At 33.5% G+C, this 23,199-nt stretch overlaps 1 protein-coding gene across 1 annotated transcript in view; it reads left to right on the top strand.

Annotated features, from left to right (window-relative positions):
- LOC129224141 (E3 ubiquitin-protein ligase KCMF1-like) overlaps window positions 1–19,497 on the top strand; it is a 46,338-nt gene extending 26,841 nt beyond the window's left edge. The window contains exons 4-7 of the mRNA XM_054858557.1: window positions 7,696–7,794; window positions 11,079–11,235; window positions 12,927–13,212; window positions 18,323–19,497. Of these exons, the coding sequence (XP_054714532.1) occupies window positions 7,696–7,794; window positions 11,079–11,235; window positions 12,927–13,212; window positions 18,323–18,866 (1,086 nt within the window). The 3' untranslated portion in view covers window positions 18,867–19,497. The remainder of the gene's footprint in view (window positions 1–7,695; window positions 7,795–11,078; window positions 11,236–12,926; window positions 13,213–18,322) is intronic.
- The last annotated feature ends 3,702 nt before the right edge of the window (window positions 19,498–23,199 follow it).

Here is a 23,199-nt window from a genome sequence, read left to right as displayed (position 1 = left end):
ATCACCTCGGATTACTGGAAACTCAGATTATCCGGAGAATTCTCAGCAATTACAATTTTACCTATTTGAACAACAAAAGAATGTATGTACCTTTTACTTTCCTGTATAAAGTATAGCAAGTAGTGTTTCCCTCAGGCATTTACAGCAAGACTCTGCTCCTTGCCCCATTAATGTTAACACTTGAAGCATCCTGCCCTATTTTTTACATTTGTCAATGCGCCCTTCTTGATCCATTGAAGTTTTAACAGAACTTCATTTCAAATGCAAGTTTTTTTTTGGTCTTAAAGCGTAACTCACTTGTTTCCCTAATAATTTGTTTTGAATACAAATCTGAGTTTTCAAAATTTTTAACAAACTTTCTAACTTAACATTTAAAAACTTTTTGTTTCAAATTTAAGAAATAATTACATTAGAAATTAATAAAAATAATTGCTACAAAAAAAAAACTTGGATTTTGTATGATATTAGTACACACACACAAAAAAAAGGGTAGAAGTATCCTTTTTACTGCAAAGTTTTTACTCAAAAGTGCCCTTTTCATTGAATTAAAGTGCTATTTTATCTGTAAGAACCCTGCCTTTTTTTTGGTCTGGGAGAAATACTAGCACATGAGTGAAAATTTTCCACCGACATTTCCATTTTAATCACCTATTGAATCTATTTTCAAAAGTGTTCCAAGATGTCTACTTTGTGACAGCACCATGAATTGACATTTGATGCAGTGAGAAGGAAGGGATGTAAGTGACAAAATTAAAAATTTGGAGTTCAAATGGCTGGTGAACTTCTCCTTTGTCTTGGGGGCAAGAGATAGTTCTAATAGCCCTGGTAGGTGCTGTTATACAGCATGATTTAGAAAAACGTTTCTATGAAAGCCTACCTAGGACTTTATTACTTATGGTCCTAGGAAATCCTACTAGGACCTGGGGGTTATATGCATAATGAAGGTTATAAAAGTGGTAAAGGGGACAAGTGGATTTCTTGTGATTTATGTCAGATGTTCTGCTTGTATAAGGGAAAGGATGAGTCTTGAGAAGGATTTCTTTTGCACTAAGTGTGTTGAACTCTCAGAAATCAGCATTAGGATGCTTACTTTGGAGGGTGAGTTAGCATTAGGCTGTAGGATTGCAGAGGGGGTAAACACTCCAGAGGGAAAGGAGGAAGTTAGTAAAAAGGTAGGCATTAGCTGTGTGTTAGATAGTGGGAATATTCCAGAGGTAAAGGGGAAAGTTATTGCTGTGTGAGGCAACAGACTGGGAAACAAAGGGTATAATTTTGGGAGATTCAATGGTGCATGAGATCGGAAACTCAATAGGCAGATTTAGACGTAAGGTGGCTAGATGTTGTTTGTCAGGGGCTCGGGAGAGAGATGTAAATAGGGTTGCTGAAAAGAAGGGGGTATTTAATAAAGAGGATGTAGTTACTTTGTGGGTGGGAACTAACCATGTAGGCCATAGTAACAACGATGAGTTTACAAAGGAATGGGATTCTCTGTTGGACAAAGCAACCAACTATGCGGCAAATGTCCAAGTGGTTGGTTTGCTTCCCAGATATGGAGTGTATAGGAGTTGGTTAAACCAACGGGGTAGGTGTATGAACCTGGTACTCATGGAAATTTGCGTTAAGCGTAGTATCAGGCTTATTGATGTGTGGAGTAAATGTAAACGTGATTGGATTGCTAGGGATGACCTGCAATCTGAGCTCTACAGGGGTCAAAATGGTTAGTGGTTTTAGAGGATTCATAATCAAAAAACTAAGTTGGAATGGGGGCATGGTTCAAGGAGCAGAATTCGAAAGGGTACTAACTATTGGGATTTTAGTAGAAACGGAAATAGGGTGGCTAATAAGAGAACAGATTTTAACAGTTGGGATTCAAATAATTGCACAGCATTACATGAAAGTAAGATGGGCTTACTTAAGGTTTTTTATACAATTGCTCGTAGTACTAGGAACAAGATGGAAGAATTGAAAAGCATAATATTAGACGAGAGGTTGGATATTATTGGTGTTACCGAGACATGGGCTATCGAAAATGATGATGATTTATTATCTATTGCTGGGTATAATTTGTTTAGGCAAGATAGAGTAGGTAAAAGAGGTGGTTGGGTTTTATTTTACGTCAGAGACACTTTAACTTGCAATGAATTGGTAATTAATGATAAACCTAATGAGATTGATATGATTTGGCTGGAGTTGATGAGCTGCAAGGGCAAAAAACTACATTTAGCGAACATTTATAGGCCACCCAACTTAAGCCAGGGTCAAGATGAACAGATGTTTAGTATCATTAGTGACATTTCAAGCAAAGGGTCAGTCATCATAATGTGAGATTTTAATTTTCCAGGAATTGATTGGGATAATTTTTGCCATAATAATAGCAGAGAAGAGAAATTTTTGAAAGTAATTGGTGATTGCTTCTTAGATCAAATTGTGACTCAGGGTACTCAACAGGACGTGATTTTGGATCTAGTTTTCTGCGACATGGAAGGTTCTGTTCAGGGGTTATGTGTAGGGGAACACATTGGAGATAGTGACCACAACAGTATTAGGTTTGGGATTAATTTTGATATGCACATAGTAGAGAATTTCAGGTTTGTGCCCAATTTCAGAAATATTGATTTTGTGGCACTTAGGCAGAGTTTGAAAGCAGTTTTTTCTTCCAGATTGGACAATAGCGATGTGAATCTTCAGTGGGCAGAGTTTAAGGAAAATCTAGCAAAAGGTTGGGGACCATGTTCCCTTTAGGAGAAAGGGTGTCAACACTAAAATTTGGCCAATGTAGTTCTCCAGGGAAACTAAAGATGCTCTAAATTACAAGCAAGCCGCTTTTCATAAGTATAAAGAAACTGGTCACAGTGAAGATAGGCTCCATTATTGTAAGGAAGGACGTAAATTTAAGTATTCGGTACGGATTCAGAAAAGAGAGTTGGAGCAAAGACTGGCAGATAACATAAACAGGAATCCGAAGAGATTTTTTGCATACGCTAATTCGGGGAAAGTTCGAAATAGTCATATTGGACCACTGGTTGATGAGCACGGAATTTTAATTCAGGACGATAGTGATATTGCTAATGTTGAGTGTTTTTAACGATAACTATATCTCAACAGTTGACATCAACAAGACACAAGCTATAGTACAGCTTGAGGACTTTGTATTTTTCAGGGATGACGTTTTACTTCATTTGAAAAAAATTAAAGAGACTAAGGCTCCGGGACCAGATAATATTTATCCAAAAATTTTAGTTGAATGGCCAGAGGAATTAACAGATGTAATTGTAAATATTTTCAATGTGTCTTATAACTGGGGGACAGTGCCAGAGGACTGGAAGCTGGCTAACATTACACCGCTCTTCAAGAAAGGGTCTAAAGGGAGTGCGGGAAATTATAGACCTGTGAGTCTAACTTCGGTGGTTTGCAAAATTTTTGAAACATTGATAAAAATTAAGATAGTAAATTTTTTAGAGACTAATAATCTATTGACTAGTTTTCAGTTAGGTTTCAGGAAAGGTAAATCTTGTGCAAGTAATTTATTACATTTCTATGACAAAGTTACCATGGCTTTGGACAATAAGAAGCCAGTAGATGTTGTTTACATTGATTTTCAAAAAGCTTTCGATAAGGTACTGCATGTTGCTCTACTTAGCAAATTAGTTGATATAGGAATAGGAGGGAAAACTTTCATTTGGGTAAAAAACTGGCTGACCGGAAGGAAACAAAGGGTAGTTATAAGGGGAAATTATTCTAATTGGAGTGAGGTTTTAAGCGGGGTTCCTCAAGGATCAGTGTTAGGGCCTGTTTTGTTCATTGTTTTTATGAACGATATTTATAAAAATATTTCTGGGAACATGAATTGTTTTGCTGATGATGTCAAAGTTATGGGGAGTGTAGAAAATGAAGAACAAGAAATCAGTTGCAAGAGGATCTAGATCATATTACGGAGTGGGCTGATAAATGGGGTATGGCTGTTAATGTTGGGAAATGTCAAGTGCTACATTTAGGGCATGGAAATAAGTGTACAAGTTATTATTTGCAAGGTTCAGTCATTAGTCAGGCTTAAAAAGTTACTGATCTGAGCGTCTTAATAAGTCAGGATTTGAAGTTCAGCCAACAGTGTAACATAGCTAGTAACAAAGCCAATAACATGCTTGGGTTTATCAATAGATCTATTTCAAACAAATCCAAAGAAGTTCTTCTGCCCTTATATAGAAGTTTGGTAAGACCTCATTTGGAGTATGCTGTTCAGTTTTGGTCTCCTTATCTTAAGAAAGATATTAATGTTTTAGAAAGGGTTCAAAGGCAGGCTACAAGGCGAATAAATATGGACTTTCTCATTTAGACTATGATTCCAGGCTTAGAAGGCTAAAAATATACAGTCTTGAGCAAAGAAGAGACCGAGGAGACATGATTCAGTTGTTTAAATTTATTAAAATGAAAGATATTACGGGGCTGAAGTTTAGCACTGAAAACAGAACAAGGGGTCATTGTTTTAAGCTATTTAAGTCTCAGGCTAACACGGATATTAGGAAAAATTATTATGATAGCAGGGTAGTGGAACCTTGGAACAGCTTACCGGAAGAGGTGGTAATGAGCACGGGAGTAGATAGTTTTAAGAGGGCCATTGATCTTCACTGGGGATTGTAAATTGACTAGGACCAGTCTAGCTGGGCCCAGAACCTGTTGCTGGTCGTCACTTTTGTATTTGTATTTATCTTGAAACGTGTTGTACTCAAAGCTTGAAAATGTGGACTGACACATGGGTTTTGTTTCTCACTGCCTCATTTGTAACCTGATGCAACCTGCTGAGTGAAAATTTGTGACCATCATTTGACGGGACACTTATGTGACCATCACGCAACTTGCACATGCAAGTTGCCACTAATCTGATAGGGATGATTTCTTGAGCTTCTTCAGTTGGTAGTTCAAATAGAGCTTGAAATATTTTTGGCTTGTTTTTCTTTACGTTAAAGGTTTCTATTTTTTATAAATAAACCTAGGGAGTATTTTGTTCTCGTATGTGCAATCCCAAGATCTTATCTGTAGAAATTTGTTCATGCCATTCCCAGGTAAGAAAAAACAAAACTTTGCCTTGCTGGTTATTTTAATAATTGTATCTTCTACCTAAGTGCGTCCATTGCATTTGATAATAATTGGTTGATGTACTGCTCCTCACAGAATAGTTTTTTACTTGGATTGTTTAAATCAAACCTTTTTTTTTTGCCTCTCGAACCCCTCCCAAAATCTACAAGTTTGGCGAACCCCGTGTGCACTGAGTAATAAGTGACAAGCACTCCCTCCTGCCCCTCACACAATAAAATTTGGGAGATTTTTTTTAGTTTGAGAAACAAAAATAATAATAGCAAAACATAGAAGGACAAACCTTGCTGCAGGCTAAAATAGGTTTTTTTTTTTGGATGAAACCACGGTTAAACCAAGTAGTTTTTTTTAAAAAACCATATGTTTTTTTTTCAAAAATGTTTTTTTTGAAAAACTAAATTGTTTTCCCCCAAACGTTTCCATAAATTTTACATATGATTGGAAAATGTAAACTCAGATTAAGGAATCGAATAGCACCCACCTCATTAGCCCTTTGATTGATTATAGCTGTTAAGCTATACGTGGCTATCTGTGGGAGCCGGCCGCACAGCCTTTTGTAGCCTCCTGCTTGTTCATAGTCGCTCAAGAATCGCTTGAGAACAGCAAATCGCAGCAGAAAGAGTTCTGAAAGAACAAGCTACGCAACCCGCACCAAGTACACAACAGTTCAACGGCAGTTATGGTTATTACAGACATATTATTCCATACAGAAAAATTCCTTTTGGCTGTTAGCGAGCACAGTTGTCTGTGTGACCTGTCGGCAAGTGATTACTGTTATCAGAATTAAAAAAAAAATATTAAAAGCATGGAGAAAATTGTAGCTCAAGTAGTGATTGCGCAGTTCTCTGATTTGAATACTAAGGAATTGTAACATGAGTTATTGGTAAGACTTTTATAAAAGTTTATTTAGAATTAAATTTAAATGAAAAGACTAGTAATTTTTGTAATTATTATAAGTTAATAAAAAAGATGAAAGATCCCAGAAAACTAAAAATTGATTCTAAAATTAACGTAAAAATATTCGTAATATTTATACAATATTACTTTATTCCTATTACTAGTTATTTGATTTTATCTGATTTATTCATTTTTCTAAATACAGATACTCTTTAATTGACTCAGACAAATAATTGCGGGATTATCGTTTGAGAACCAACCACTTCCAAAACACCATGTTTTAACACATGTTGCCAATCCTTTTATACTGTAGTTTATACACCTATAAAGGCAGTTATGACCAACAGCCCCACCCAGACAGTTATTTCTGATTGCCTTTACTGCTATAGATGGATTCGTGTCAATATATATTTTTTAAATTTATTTATTAATGGGGAAAATTGTTTAAAAACAAAATTCCAGGCTAAATATTTCGTCTTGAATTTATTTAGAATACTTTTTAATTAGTTATTACAATGAATAGTTCATTTAACATTTAAGTTTAGTTTCATTAGTCATAACTTTTGTTTTCTCTTTCAATAATTATTATTATTTGATTCAAGATGATTTAATATGGTTGGGGCAAACCTAAACTAGCAGCGTCGTAATACTGTGATTAGCACCTGTCACACTAAGCAGCACAATGCTGCCGTTCAGGTTTTCCCCAGCTATTGACGAAATTGAATTTAGCAGTTATGAGAACAAAGAATATTTCTTTACTACATATGAACAACAGAGTTGAGAATTTGATTTTTTAAAAAAACTTTGTAGGAATCATTCACACAAATCTTCTCTCGAATCCCCGCTTAGGTAAACCCCTGTGAATATTAGTGCAGTTTAATTATTGTACACATAAACTGAAATTCTGTGTTCAGGGCTGAACTAAATTCATGTTGCTTATAAACAATTAGATACAGTACAAACCAGACGTATTTTTATCTCTGTTACATGTTTATTTCACGTTTTAAAAAACATAAATACGATTGAAACATTTATTCAAGCTTATGTTCACTTTTTTTTTTTTGCATTATAGTGAATGTAATTGGAGTTTCAAAAATATTACATTTGAATGATTTCATTATTTTATAGTATATACAAAATGTCAAGCATTCTAAACATTGAAAACCAAAATATTGCGCCCCTCTTTTTCACTTCATCCATTTCATCCTTTGAAAGCTATTTTTATTTTGGCAATCACCATCGTTATCCTTTAAAAAGTAGGGCAAACTTTGAAGTGTTATTTCAAGTATTTCCATTACAAGATTTCAAACATATGTCAAATGCGCCATATCAAGTCAAAGCTTTATCGCCTTTGATGTACCGCTTCAAGTTGCATGAGCAATCCTCACTGTGTCTTATCTGATGACTCGTCGACCCCCCGTGTCTAATGAGAGGTATTCTTAATCGGTCGGGCGTACGAGTCGCGAGTGTAAAGGCGCCCTAAATGCTTAGTCATATTTACGCTAAGAAAACTGAAATACATTTAAAACTCCCTTCTTTCCAAAACTTATTGCATATTCTTTTGTTTTCAAGAAAAATCCTCAGAAGACTGCTCTGCAATTTTTTTTACATTGCTGCAGAATTTCTCTGTTTTAACAAAAGTTATACTAAAAAATTTGTCAACTGTACTTAAAAATTAATTTTGATCAATGTTTCCCTCATTTTCAGGTGTGCCCTGTGTGTGCTTCTCAACCCGGTGGAGAACCTAATCATATGACTGATGATTTTTCTGCCCATTTAACACTTGATCATAGGAATAGAGATATTATATCCTTTTTCATAAATTTATATTAAAATTATGAAGAAAGTGCTTAATTTTTAAATTTTATGAATTTGGTTCTTCAAGTTCAAATAATATATGTTTCATATTTAACATCTTTAATTTTAGAACCTAAAAAATAATAAAACATATGGATGATTCTAGAAAAACAGAAAAGTTTGCGGTGCATTTGTATCAAAAAGCAAATTTTATTTAAAAAATCTGAATAAAAAAAGGGAAAATACTTTAAAGGTTATGTAATTAAAGTATGATATAAGCAGAGCTTTTATTATTTGTATCTTATTGTATTTTTGTAACTGTTTCATAGCTGCCAACTTGTAAGATTTAGCCGTACATTGTAAGATTTTTGGATGTTTTGTACAATTAATTGTATGGTCTTATGGCAGATATGTACGAGAACTGTACACTTTATCGGATAACAGCATGAAGAACATTTTAATCTGTAAGAACTTACAGAAAAATATTGTTTTGAGCAAGTTTTTGATAAACAACTTTTGAAAGCTGCAAAGTTTGCAACTTTTCAAAGTTTAAGTTCAAAGAAATAAAAGTTTATTTATTTACTTAATTTTAAAGTTATTTATCAATTTTTTGCTTATAAAAGCACAGATCAAGTAAAGGTAAAGATTTGAAAATGTTATAATAATTTAAATTTTAATACTTTGCTTTATAATGGTCAAAAAAGCATAAAATATAGCCACTGCGTACATTGTAAGATTTTTTAAGTTGGCATGTTGGCAGCTATGCTGTTTTTCTCAAGTATGTGAATGACATTTATTGATCTATATATTAAAAAATAAATAAATGAATAAAATATACCCATGAAATTAAAGTCTTTCAAAATCTTTGTGTTTGTAAACATAAAAACTATCAACAATCCTACACTTCTTATCATCCGAGTTCTTAGAGTCATTCACATTTTTCAATGAGAAAAAAGTATTTAAATCTGTCTCAGGAAGTTATTTTAGAAGCTTTTCAGGCATAGCTTCTGTTGAGCTTAGAATTGCAAGGTTGATCACATTGTACAGTAGAACCTGTCAATAAGGGACACTAAGGGGACCAGACAACTTGTCCCTTAAATAGAGGTGTCCCTTATTCGGAGGTGGATGAATTGATGCACTTAGTAGTATAATATCACAATAAACATTGACGAATGATTAATAACTGAAAATGATTTATATATGATAAATAAAATTCACTTATTCAAATTTCTAAGTTTATATTATTTTATCAATTAAAATGTAATAAAAATTTTTGTAATGACAAAGTTTTGCAGCAAACAAATAATTTGAAGTGTAATTCATTACATATATTTGCTTTATGTTATGTAATTTACAATGAATGTTCAAATTTTACGTTTTATAGTATACAAAGCTAATTAGTTGCTGTGCACTCTCCGTCGGCCCTGAACCTACTTGAATAAGTTGTTGAGAGGGTAAATTATGCATGTTAATTTCAGCAAGTTTTTTTTACAACACATTGCTTGTTTCCTTCACATAGGTTTATGTCAAACTTACCTCAATTAAATTTTAGAGGAAATGTGAAAGTTGAATTTCAGTAAATTCATTATTTCTCAAGCACTTATACATTATTTTTTGCTTTGTGATTGTCCCTTAAACAGAGTGTCCCTTAAATAGAGGTAAATACATGGAGGTTCCTATTCAAAGGGACTGGGACCAGAAAAAATGTCCCTTAAATAGAGGTGCCCCTTATTCGGAGGTATCCCTTAAAGGAGGTTCTACTATATATTATGCATTTGCAACTATATGTTCTTACCAGGGTTTGTACGGGTTATGGAAATCTTGGAAAGTCATGGAAAAAAATTAACAGAGTTTCAGACCTGGAAAAGTCATGGAAAATTGAAATTTTCATTGAAAGTCATGGAATTTTTTTTCAAGTCATGGAAAAATGTCCTGGACAAAGAGAAAGGAACAGTAGCTAAAGGAGCATCAGAAATCTTGAGTGATTTAACAGTATAGCATATAAAAGCTATTAAAAGTGGAAAACTGAACGTTTTAAAAATAAATCTGAATTTTTAAATCTCATTGCATCCACTTCTGTCGCAGCCGCTTGCCATTTTTTGCGATGTGATTTTACTGCCTGGACATCACTTATTTTGAATTTTTTGTTATTTTCAACACTTCTTATGTTTCATATTCTGTAGTAGCAAAATTTCACGTTCTTAGTTTCGCCACGCCCACTCAAAAAAAAGCAATTCAATTGCATACAAGTTCGATTCCATCACTCGTAAGGACTTTATTATTAAATTTATCAGTTTATCTCAATTTGTTGAATGTTTTAGAAAATAAAGATCTATAAGTCAGGCGATAGAATACAGAAAAAGAGGAATTCTAATGCTCTAAAACAGTAGTGCCCAACATACGGCACGCAAAACTAATCCATGCGACCCACTACTACGTTCAATGTCGGGAATTACAAGTGTTCTGGAATTTCTGAACCTATTAATTTATATGCATTTGAAAATATACAAATTTGTAAACAAAACAAATATACTTTTGAAGCAGAAGATTGATTCATTACTGAAAGTTTTTTTTTTTTCAAAAAAGATCTGGTTTAGAAACTTAAAGAACTAAACTATGTGCCTTTACTTTAAAGAACCAAAATACTGTCAAGTTACGTGTATGATTAAAGGCACTGTTGACACTAAAAGGAAACTTTTGAAGCAAATTTATTGAAACTTAGTGATGACTCATTCAACCTTTGTCCCATTCAATATCAATCTGCCTGTTTAAAAAAAAAAACATTTAAGCATTATCATATTTGTTTCACTGCATTTTTACTTTACGAAAATTTATATGTTGAAGACAAATAAGAATAGTTTTTTAAGTGTGCACTTATATTTTTTCCATTATAAGTAAGTGCTTCAATGAGACTGTGGCATTCATATGGACATTTTGCTAATGCTCATTTCCAAATATTACCAAGTTTGAAATTAAATAGTGCTATTCTCTTCATGTAACAAGGTCATGGAAATTTTCATTGAAGTCATGAAAAAGTCTTGGAAAAGTCATGGAATTTTTTCATGCAAATAAGAGTATGAACCCTGTCTTACATGATTGTTAGTTTTTAGTGTTCTTTCTAACCCCACCCCCTTAGAATTTAACTACACATTTTCTGATCACCTTGTGGTTAAAAGAGGGAGATTTATGCAAGAAAAGTAGAATCAATTTGAGGCTCTTTTCAAGACCTTTTTATTGTTATAATAAAGCATGAAAATCATTTTCATTGCAATTTTTTCTTAATTTTCAATTACGATGAGCCTTCTAGTTCCCGGCATATCCGAAGGATACCACATGCCGGAAGAGGGATGAGTAGCAGCCGAGCTCGCCGTTCTCAAATGCAATTTACTTCTGCTGGTGGCTTATCTTCACTTTCTCCAAATAGTCGAGATTCTATGGATCCAATAGCTGGTATGTTTCTCTTGTTTGTATCTGAATAATAACTTTAACTGTAAGATGTGGTGTATTTATAAAATGCGAATGAAATGCGAACGTAAAAATCCTAATCAGGGACTTTGTTGTGTGTTAGTTAAAAAAGTGTACAAATACACCCACGGCATGCATTGTGAGTTTTTTAAAATTGATATGTTGGCTGTTAGTTGTTCTAATTTTCCTTTGATTGATTTTTTTTTTCAAAACTGTCTAAACATGTTGAATGTTGGCTTAAATGTCCTAAAATATTCATTATTTGATGTTGCAGTTTTATAACATTTCCCATTGTATAATAACCTGGATGAAAGATTTTCAGTTTAAAAATATTTATTGAAATCCTTTGTTTTATTTATTTGCATTTTTGATTTATTTTGATTTTAAAATTTATTTTTTCTAGATACTAAACCTTCAGGTTTTTCATCTTTTTCCTAAAATTAAGTGGGCTAATAAGAATAAGCAGCTGTCTGATTTTAAAGAAATCCCCCCACCCCCTGGATAGGATAATATCCTTGTGCTTATGATGATTGTATAATTTGAATTGAGGAAGAATGCGGGAGTGAGGTACAGCAGCTAGTGTTCAAAACTGGTGTCGTTAGGTTTAATTCATGCCTAAAAAATTTCATATGAAAACCTGGGCTTGTCTTCTCAATTTACTTTTGAGTATATAAAAATAGAAAATTCTGCTCTTAACTCAGGAAACAGAGAAAAAAGGTAACTTTGTAGCATACTTATATTTCATGGTAAATAAACTTGGGAATTGCTTGATATTCCTTTAAAGACAAAGAAGAAAAACCTACGTAATTTTTTTTCATTGGGAGTGGTTGGGAAATTGTCATGAAGTTAATAAGAACAAATCACATGCTCAAAATACTGGTGCTGTAAAGCTCTTGATATTCGTGGTGAGGATTCAAATTTATCCTGAATGACTATTTATTTTTAGTAGCTCTTTAACGTTGCTTGCAAAAACTGAATGTTAAGTTTGAACGTAAAATTCTCTAACAGAGTGAGTGTTTATTTTTTGTAAATGTACTTAATGGTTTATAGGCCATTTCACAGTATTTTGTCCAAATCTAGAGTCTGTAGCATAACATTTTTTTTTACCATAACTATGTAATTTACTGTTTCATTAGCACAAATTTTAATCTTGAGTTAGTTCTACGAACACATGAACTCAAAATAAAACAATGTGCTAATCAAATAGTCAATTAAATAATTATGCAAAAAAAGTGTTGTGTTGCTTACTCTGCATTTGGACAAAATGCTGCGAAATGGCTCTTATAAAAGTGCTATAATTTACCCTCTTATTATTAAAGCTTCGATTTTGGGGGGGGGGGGGGGGGGGGATCAGTATTTTTTACAATAGTATGCAGTATCAGTGATGCATGAAATATCTCCAAAATCCCTCTCAAAATTTTTACAAACCATTGCAAGCAGCTGTGAATGTGCAGAGGCACTGAAAAGTCTAGATGTGTATTAAGTAAAAGGCCCTGTGTGTTAACTGATGTGTTGCATAGTCGAAACAAAAATATGGTAACTACTAAATCCTCAATTAGCTTACAAACGGAATTATATGGTAGTTTGAGCTTGAAAACTTTATAAAACTTGCTGTTCAATTTTCTCATTGCATTACGATGAACCCAAATGAAGTACATTTTTTATATTCCTTTTAGAACTTCTGTCTCAGTTATCTTCTGTAAGGCGTTCAAATATTGCTCAATCCAATACAACCACTCAGCTACAGCAACTTCAAATGCAATTGCAAATGGAACGTCAGCAAGCACAAGTAGCTCGACAGCAATTAGAGCGATTGCCTCGACGTCAGGCTGCCACCACTAGCATTTCTACTTCAGCTGGTGCAGGGGGTAGCAGTGCACTTCAATCCCATTATTCAGTCTCGATTGAAACTTCTTCTAGTCCTTCATCGGCCTCTTCTGGACCACAGTTCCTTTTATCAAGGTATTGTAAAGACTCTTCTGAACAAAAATATTTCTTTTAAAGATTTTTTTCCATGTTGAAAAGGTTGTGCCTCAGTTTAGTTTAAATTTTTGATATTTCTTACCAGGAATTTGTTTTTTGTTAGTAATTTTAAACAACATTTAATTGTAATATGCATTGGTATGCCATGTCTTCATATTTTTAAGCTTTAATTACTTTTGCTATTCTTTTAGCAGCAAAATTCAGTTTTTTAAAAATAGTTCTTTCTCCTCCCATTAGTTCACCAATATTTGCATAATTTTTAAACTGTCCTGCCCCAATAATGTGTTGAGTATAAGGATATCTCACGGCTGTCAGGGGAGACTTCCGAATTTTGATTCCTTCTCCCAAACTCCCTAAATGATGTAAATATCTCCCAAATTTTTATCAAACAATGAAATTTTTCAAAAAAGCAAAATTTTCAATGATTAGAATTTTGGGAAAAATGCCTATGATAAAACATGGCAATCACAAAAATGAAACTTTTTGATGAGGATGAAAATTGCATTTGTCCGATCAGTTTTTAAATGTGGTTATTTCCTTCTTCTTAAAACTTGTATTTCCTCAAAAATGCAGTGAAACGTTCTCGATTTTTCTCCGAACCTTCTAAATTTTTACCTCCTACAAGAAATATTTTCTTGAGTACCTTATACCTCTTTCAAAACGTTTCTTTTTCAAACCTATTATTGTGAATATACTATTGGTGATGGCCCATTAAAGGAATGAGAATGGACTGTGTTTTGTTTAAAAAAATAATTTGTTTCAAAGACAGAAGAATATTAGTAGCATTTAAAAATAAAAAGGTTGCATACCACTTAACATATAGAGGTACAGTCGACTCCCGCTATAACGCGATCCAACTTACGCGAAATGACTGTAACGCAATTTTTTCACCAGTTAAGAATTTTAGACCCAACACGAATTCCTCGCCCACAACACAAAAATGTTTGGAAGGGAATCACGTTGTGTAAGCAGGGCCCAATACAGGCTGATTTTGCTACCGTTTTTCGGTACCTTCACAAAAATCTTGTTTTGAAATCGGTACTTTCACAAAAATCAAGTAATAAAATCAGTAGCTTCACAAAAACATCGAAAATTTCACAAAATTCGCATTTTAAAATATAAAATTTATTTCTCTGTTTAAAACAAAATTTACTCATAAAATTCTAAGCTGGTTTATATGAACAATCGCTTAAATAGAAACCTTTTTGTAGTATTTTAACTAATTTTTAGCTGTTTCTCGCCAAAGTGTATTTATGCAATAGTATCGCAATCTTTCAACATCTGTTTTGGGAAACTGTTTTTCTCATAATTTCCTATATTGTACACAGTACATAGCCCATTAAGCTGAAACTACGATGGTATTTTTTGTATTTCTTAGGTTTTTAGCTCCCCCCCCCCCCAAAAAAAAACCTGTTAACAATAATACTAGATGACATTTACACTTTTGGAACTAAAATTTCACTTATTCTACTTCTCTTTTACAAAAATGAGGATACTTCTTTCTAAAATTTCACAAAAACAGTGCTAATGATAAAAAAACCTTTCACAAAAATAGAATGATGCAATACTTTCACAAAAGTAGGTAGCGAGAAAAAAATCCTGGATTGGCCCCTGGTAAGTGTCGGTCTTGTTATTGGCTACTAAAATTTTTTTTTCTGTGAATGGACCTTCATCCCTTAAGCATCACTGAGAGCGGAAGTTCCCATCCCGTGCTAGTCTGAGCATTGCTAATACAAATAACTACTCCTCATTTTCCACTTATTTTTTTCATTCTAAATGCGAAAGTTTTTGAAATATATTGACACCTAAGAGCGCTGTTTCATCTTAAGTGTAGAAAGAAAAAGAGAAAGTTTGACAATTAAAAAAAAGCTAAAGATTATGTGCTTAAGCAACTATAAAATGCATCGATGGTAGCACGACACTTAGGTATGAGTGAATCTTCCATGTGTGTACAATTAGAAGTCAAGAAAAGGAAATCCGAAAAAGTACACCGAGTAGTATCTAAGCAAAATGCAAAAAATTTTGAAAATGGAAGCTGCTCTTGTATAGTGAATTTAAGAAACCAGGAAGAGGGGTGTTGCCATAGATCGAAACGTTATAAAAGAACTATTGAAGCAACTGTATTGTGAATTGAAAATTATATAAAAGTAACGGTTTGGTCATGCAGCATAAATCATCATCTTCTTCACTTTTTTAAGTTAAATATCATTACTGGAACTATTGTACAGTACAACTAAAGTGCATTTGTTTTTCTTGCTACATACTGTACACTACGTACCGTACTTGTTCATTTTATGTCTTTCTTTCCCATCGATCAGTGATTTTGTGCATTGTAGCATTATTTTATGTTGAAAACAACTTTTTTTTTCAATATAACTAAAAATTCAGTTTTTTTTAATCTAAAAAACAGTAATGTATAGTTAAGAAATGGTTTTTAGCAGTTTGAGGTGGTGTTTACAAATGTCTAAAGTAATTGGGTATGTTAATAAAAGTTCTTACACATACCCTTTTCCACAACGCAAAATTTCGACTGACGTGAGGGGTCTTGGCACGCATCCCTCGCGTAACTCAGGACTTGACTGTATAACTAGATGCACAACTCCGTAGCAAAGCCCACTGGCCACCATCGAACAAGCGAAACTTGAAATAAAAAACAGTGAAAAGTGTAGCCTATGGCAATGCAACGCTATATGCCTGCCAGCGCCAAGACGGGCTTGAGCTTTTTGGACATTTGCCCGTCTATACTAGAAGGGCTCTTTGCCCATGGAGCCTGTTCCTGGTTGTGTATCTAGTTAATACTACATCTATGAGTTAATGCAATTCATTGCCAATTGGCAGACGATAAAACTACAAGAAATAAAACCGAAGGCTTTGCAAAAAGATCAGGCAGAAAAGAGGTGATAACATTTATATCGCCAACAAAACCTGAAAATTCTATTATTTTTTACAGTTCAAAAAGCAAAAATAGTAATTTCAACCTCCGAATGTTGAATTCTATACAACCCCAGTTTGAGAAATCCATACTTATATTTTAAAAATCCCTTTCACTAAAACTTGAGTCACTTAATTCATTCATGAAAATCTCCGTAATTTCACATGCAAGTCCCCCTAATTTTCAGCTTTCAATGTTGCAACTGTTCAATGTTAGCTATCTTCAAAGAGATACTCCAACTCATGTCCTCTTTGATAGACACTTCTTAAAATATGTTGTTTAAAAGTTCAGCTGTGAATGAAATTTATCTTTGTTCTTTGTCCACTGGTAAAAAGTTATTTTCTTCCTGTATTTTTATACTCCAATTTAGTTAAAGACAAGTTTTGTTGCTTATCATGGCTTACTTAGAATGATAAACTGTTCAATAACGTAAAACATTTTATCATGGATATTTTTTGTGGGATGCTATAAGTGTGTTACAATGTAGGATGATCATGAATGGTTTTCCATTTTTCCACATTGTTACTATTTTGCTACCTCCTAAGATTAATTTTGGCTGACCAAATTTCCACTGTTAAGTTATATACTGGTGAAAGTGTTTTTCAGCCACATACTCAAACTACATCTTCCCTTTCCTCCTGGATGTATGATGGCCAAAATCGGTCCATATGCTCTTGTGTCCTTTTTCTACAGCATCCAAAACATGTACAAAGATACTACAGGGTTGCTACACCACAGGAAAAACCTAGAAAACAGAAAAATAGGGGATTCAAAAAGCATTGTAAAAAAATAATTAGAAAATCTAGGAAATTTTGAAGTTTTTCTTATAAATACATGAAAAGTGTGGTAAATTTTGTTTCTTTTCTTTTTTTCGTTCAAAAATTGGCAATCATTATTGTTTCTATAGAAGATCTAAGCCACAGACTTGGGAATGAAGCAACACCATTTGGGACTTTCAAACTGAGGAAGCTTAGAAAATTTCAGGTGGATTGCAAAGAACAGCTTCATACATGTTTTAATGAAAAAATTGACTTCTATTTCAATGTTTTGAAATCTAAAGAATGTCCAAATCTTTGGGTTGGGAAGTTCAGTCACTTGGCAATACAGCTGTTGGAAATGGATTTGTATTATTAAGGATTTATTTCAAATTCTTTGATTAGCCTGACCATGAAACTGCACGAATAGTGCAATAATAAAAGAAAAAATTAAACATAGCAATCGAATGAGCATCTTGACATATTTTTGATGTAAAAATTATTTGCTCTTGTCGGCCCCACCCTTGTCGAGATATAAATCTGCCAAAATTAAGAACCAAATTTAATGATTTTGCCAGATCATGCAATCTCATTCTGAATCCATCTACAAATCATGCAAAAGATGTCTTCCTTTACTCACTGAAACTTGCTAAATTTGGCTACTTTTCTTAAGATTTTGGCAGAATTTGAGACGTCATATTCTGATAATGGGGACACAAGGATAAATAATTTATTATTCCAGAAACATGTTTTACCATGCTCTTTTGATTGCTACTTATTCATTTTTTTTTCATTATTAGCCTATTGTGTGGTTTCCTGGTGAAAACAGAATACAATGCTATGCACTTTTATGGTGCAGCTTTGAATATTTCGATCTCAAAAGATTTATTTCAGTGTACTCAACATGTATGAGAAATGAGGTATCAGAAAGTTTTGGAGAAAAAGTAATATGTGCTGGAAAAAGGAAAAGAGTCAGAACATATGCAAAGTAGCATTGCAAACTAACCTGATGCAAATAAAAAAAAAAAGTTATGACTGCAAAGTCAGCAGAAGTTACAAAAAAATAATGCTCAAATATATTAACTACCACCCCCTCCCTCCAAAAAATAAGTTAATTTTACTTTTAAGTTATTATTACTATTATTTTTTTGTTGAAGTAAATATTAAAATGTCTGTCATAAAAGCAAACATTCATTGTTTTATTTTTGGTCTGCTTAACGTTTGCATTTTTTCTGTTAATAACAAATCTTATTTTTCCTTTAAAAAAAAATAATTGTAAATGTTTATTCACCATACTATTATTTCAGCTTTTTTTTAATGACCTCCATGATCCACCCCTAGATCATTACTTGTGATGTATGTTTTAGTCATTCATACTAATAAATTAATTATTTTTTTTCAGATGCACGGATCCAGTCATTACTGAAAGTGAACAACAAGCTTTAGAAATTGAGCATGCTGAACGTAGTTTATTTGTCCAAGAACTGCTACTCAATACTTTAGGTGAACAATTTAATAATGAAGCATGGGACAGTCTTGTTAAAGTAATTGATCTAAAGGGGGACAGTCATTGTCCCGAGATCAACGATAATCATAGCCTTCATAGGGAACTGACAAGTGCCATAGTGGAGCCAAGCTCTCCTTCTGTGCAGTCTACCAACGTAGAAGAGACACGGCAGTCTCGCAATAATCCAGAGCCACCTACACAACGTACTTCAAACCTGCAGGGTCGGATCCATCCCCGTGGTGCTGGCAATAGCTACAACAACCCAATCGGTAGAGGAGCAATACCCCAGCGTGCAAATTCAAGGGAAGCTTTGAGTACTTCGGGTCGGCCGGTGAGTAGGACAACCAATCGTGAAAGGGGTACTTCGCCTTCTAGGAGAAAAGCTTTGCGCCAAGTTGATGATAGAAATAAAACGACCGAGCCACCTCCACCCCACTGATATTAGCTGTTTCTAAGGCGGAGGTTGGACTAACACTTTTGATGTGCATCTGAGCAACAGGACATGGTTTAGAATTTGGGGGAAAACACCTGCTTTCTAAAATATTTGAAATAAGATAACAAAAATATTCATTTAGCATGCTGTTGTTTTATTTATTTCGGCCTGCTTAAAATATGTCCATAAGAAATCCAGAATAAGTATTTAAATAAAAGTTATGTTATGATTCATCTTGTCATGCAAAAGTACATATTTTTTTGAGTGAAAATGGTTTGTTGCAGTATAGTGAGATTGTATTTAATACCTGTAAAGCCTTGTATACTCTAAATTATAAATTATACTTTAAAAATCAAAATAAATACTACAAAAAAATAGACACTTTTTGAATTGTTTGTATGACTTGTTGTCATTAACTCCATATTTAATTTTTAACAGAAATAAGACTTATATTAATAACTTTTAAAAAATATTTCAAATTCTATTGCTATTCTTGAAAAACTAAAAGTTTGCTTAAAAGAACAATATGCAAACTCATGTCCTGAACTTTATAAGCTTAAGCATGCAAAGTGATGTTATATACAAAAAGCTTGTTTTGGAATCTTATGTTTAGAAAAAAATTTCAATTTTAGAAATTAATAAATATAAACAAAAATTTGTTATTTGTCACATTTATTACCAATTCCAAATGAAATTTAATGCGATTTATTGTGCAACATGAACGTTGTTTGTACAGTATCACACAAAAACGTTGAGTACATTTTAAGCACTTACAGTATTGGTTTTCTACATTAATTTTCTGCTAAATGTGTATATTTTGCCTTTAATGGTAAAATTTATTCCAAATGATGCCGTCGCTCCAAAAACCAGATTAACACGTTGACTGCCGGTCACGAGACAATGTGTTGATAGCCATTGCCACGCCGAAGAAATATGTTTTTCCCAGAAGCCGATTTATATATTATAACAAATATGATTGAAAAGTGATAGAAAAACATGATTATGTGTATCATACTAATTACCAGGCAATATTTAGGCCTTTCCTGATAGAATATTTTGATCACGCGCCAGCGCGTGATCGGCACTAGAGGTGAAATTTTTTCCTACATGCCACATTAGACGCTGGCGCATGATGTGTAAAAATGAAAGAAAATAATTAAAATAAGCAACAAAATGCATTATTTTTATATTATTCTTTATCACTAACACACATTTATTGTAAGTACACTATTATCAGTTGGTTATAATTAAAGTATTACAGCAAACAATATTTTTTAACATTTTACTCGTGGGTTATCTTTGCACAATCTAAGCAATAACCGGGAGATCCCTCACAATCAGTGCAGATATAAATTGTATCTTTACGCTTTCCCTTGGAATAGCAATTTTTACACTGCTTTCGCAATACTTTACCATTTTTCTTTTCTTCCCGCTGTTTGAGCACATGTTCTGATGCAGCTGAATGAGGCACGGGTGCACGAATGTCAGATTGTGGTTTCAATAAACCTCTTATCACAGACAAACGAAAGTCATAAAGTGGAAAGTTTTGACCGGAATATTTGTTATACAGAAAGTGAGAATTTGAAATCATTAGCTGCAAAATATGTGCAAATATTTTGGTAGGCCATCTAATGGTTTTTCTTTCACATGGATAATAAGCAAGCATCTGATCTTGTTTATCAATACCTGACATGAATTTATTATATTGAATGATAGGAAGTGGTTTTGATGTAATTTCACCTCTTTTGTTAGTTGTTTCTTCAATCTTATTTTCGAATTCATTAGAAATGTATGTGACATCTCTCTTATCCTTCCATTTCCCAATCATTACACCATTAGCATACTTTGCTACAGTTTCCCCTTTCTTTAATTTTTCTCACTAACTTCTTTCGGAAATATCTTCCTGTTCTTTCTGATTGTGCCAGTACAATGTGTTTTTCTATCAGCAAGACATTTTGAGAGTTCATAGCTATTATAGTAATTGTCCATATATACACTATGTCCAACATCTAGCATTCCGTCCAATAAATGTAACACTACTTTTTGTGCATGCCCTTTCCCACCAGAATCATCCGCCATGCCGGTATACACCATAAATTTGATAACCATGCCATTAGTTGTTGTGGTCATATATAATTTGATACCGTATTTATGGCATTTGTTTGAAATATTATACTGTTTGAAAATGAGTCGTCCACGCGACAATATCATCGACTCATCTAAACTAATCTCTCGTCCTGGGTAATATATTTCAGCCAATCGAGTGTTGAACAAATTCACCATACTTCTGATTTTATATAGTCGATCTTTTGGGAGTTCTGCATTTTGCTCTGGGATTTTTGCAAAGTGCAATGCCCTCAGCAACAAAAGAAAACGTTTCCTGCTCATATTATATGAGAATACACTCAAACCAAACAGTGTATCAGTTTTCCAGTAATCTTGAATGCGATTAATTCTTACAGTTCCCATATGTAACATTAATCGCACAAATACCAATATTTCCTCTTTTGTGGTTTCCTTCCATGCATTAATTCGAGAAAATTGCTTTTTTTCACGAGAACAAAGTACTTTATGAGCATAGTCATTGGTCTGAACAATTATTTCATTCAACATATTTTCGGTAAATAAATGGCGAAAATAATCAATTGGATTGTCACCTGAAACAGGTTGCAACAAACATTCTGATTTTGTGAAAGGAAATTGTTACATTGTTGTGGAATCATTTTCCCAAATTACATTTCCTACCACAGCGGAATTACGCTGAAGGCATGTCGCTTCTTGCAGGTCGTGCAAATCTTCATCTTCAGAATCTGAAATATCATGGTCACCTTGAGGAGGAATAAATTCTTCATCGCTGCTGTCATAACTAATATCACTGGGATACTCGTCCGAAAGCTCAGCTAACAATTTTGCAATTTCCTCATCTGTTAGAGGCTTATTAGTCTGCATTTTTCTTCTTTTGGGGCGTGAAGGCCCTGCAGAACTATCGTCTCTACAACTCATATTACAAGATTTTTTCAATAACTAATAAAGCTATAATTTTAAAACCACATACCTTTACAACTAGCTAAAAGCCTTTACTCCACGCCAATAGCAGCAGAAACACCTAACATATAATGCCGATTACAACGGAGAACAGATGTAGAGGCAATGCTCTTCCCGCGCGAGCGCATTGACTGGCTGCTGGGACATAACACCGCTTCCCGCGCTGGCACGTGATTGGCCTTTCAGCGTAGGCGCGACATCACACGCTAGTGCGTGATTGGCAGCGAAAGTGTTAACTACAAAATCTACAATTTTTAAATAATAAATTTTTAAAATAATTTTAATCAATTTTTAAAGTAATTTTAATCAATTTCAGTCAGTCAAGCTTTATTTTCTTTTGTTTAATAGTTTAATACTTAATGTAATATACAGACAGCCTGTTTTTTGTACTTATGTTGTACAACTTCAATCAATAGCTAGGGATGAGTCATGATTTACAGGTGAGAGGGAGCAACTCGATTTGCACATGTAGGATAAATGCTATGAAGGAAGAAACCCAAATTTGAAATCATAATGGGTTCCCAAACTTTTTCAACTCTAACACCCTTTGAGATGCCCAAGCTGCTGAACAATTTGTTCAAGTGTGAGAAGAAAACTTCTACAAATTTTGTGCAGAAATTCGATAGATTTCTTCAAAAAATCTGCAGATTTTCTGCAAAATATCTTCCAACTAAAGATATACGTTGTAGAAATTCTGCACAATTTCTGCAGATTTCTGCAAAAAAGAAAAAAATCTAAAATTACACTAACTCGGCGGGAAGCTTGCGCAAAACGTTCAGTTTGATCTGTCATTTGAAGGAACTTAAAGAAATCTTACAGAATTTGTGAAAAATTAAGATATTTGCAGAAATTCTGCCGATATCTGCAGAAAATAATTATTGACTGCTGGCGCCTGCTTTATGCTCCTTAGATCCTTAGAAATGAGATTTTTCCGACATTCGCCGGAATTCATGCTTTTTATTTGTTTTGTAAAGTTTTCCCTCTTGTTTAACATTTTAAGACCTCTGGGCAATCCTTTACTTCATGTAAATCTGAAAAGATTCTTATTTTTTTTGCATTTTTGGTTCTCTTACTTATTTTCCCTCAATCAATCTTCACAAACCGCAATTTTCACCATAAAATTGCGTGCATTGTTTCGGACTTCAATCTTTTTGCATCCCGAAAATATTTCAACTATTTAAAAGGTTTTGAGGTGTTTTGTTATATGCTATCGTTACTCGACTCATTTTATTTTTGAAATTTATTAATTTATCGACATTATTCCATGTAAAATGAACCAATAAAATAAAACGTA

Source organism: Uloborus diversus, chromosome 6, assembly GCF_026930045.1.
Source record: "Uloborus diversus isolate 005 chromosome 6, Udiv.v.3.1, whole genome shotgun sequence".
Classification (NCBI taxonomy): domain Eukaryota; kingdom Metazoa; phylum Arthropoda; class Arachnida; order Araneae; family Uloboridae; genus Uloborus; species Uloborus diversus.
Note: the sequence above shows the minus strand (reverse complement) of the source record. Positions and strands in the feature narration are given on the sequence as shown.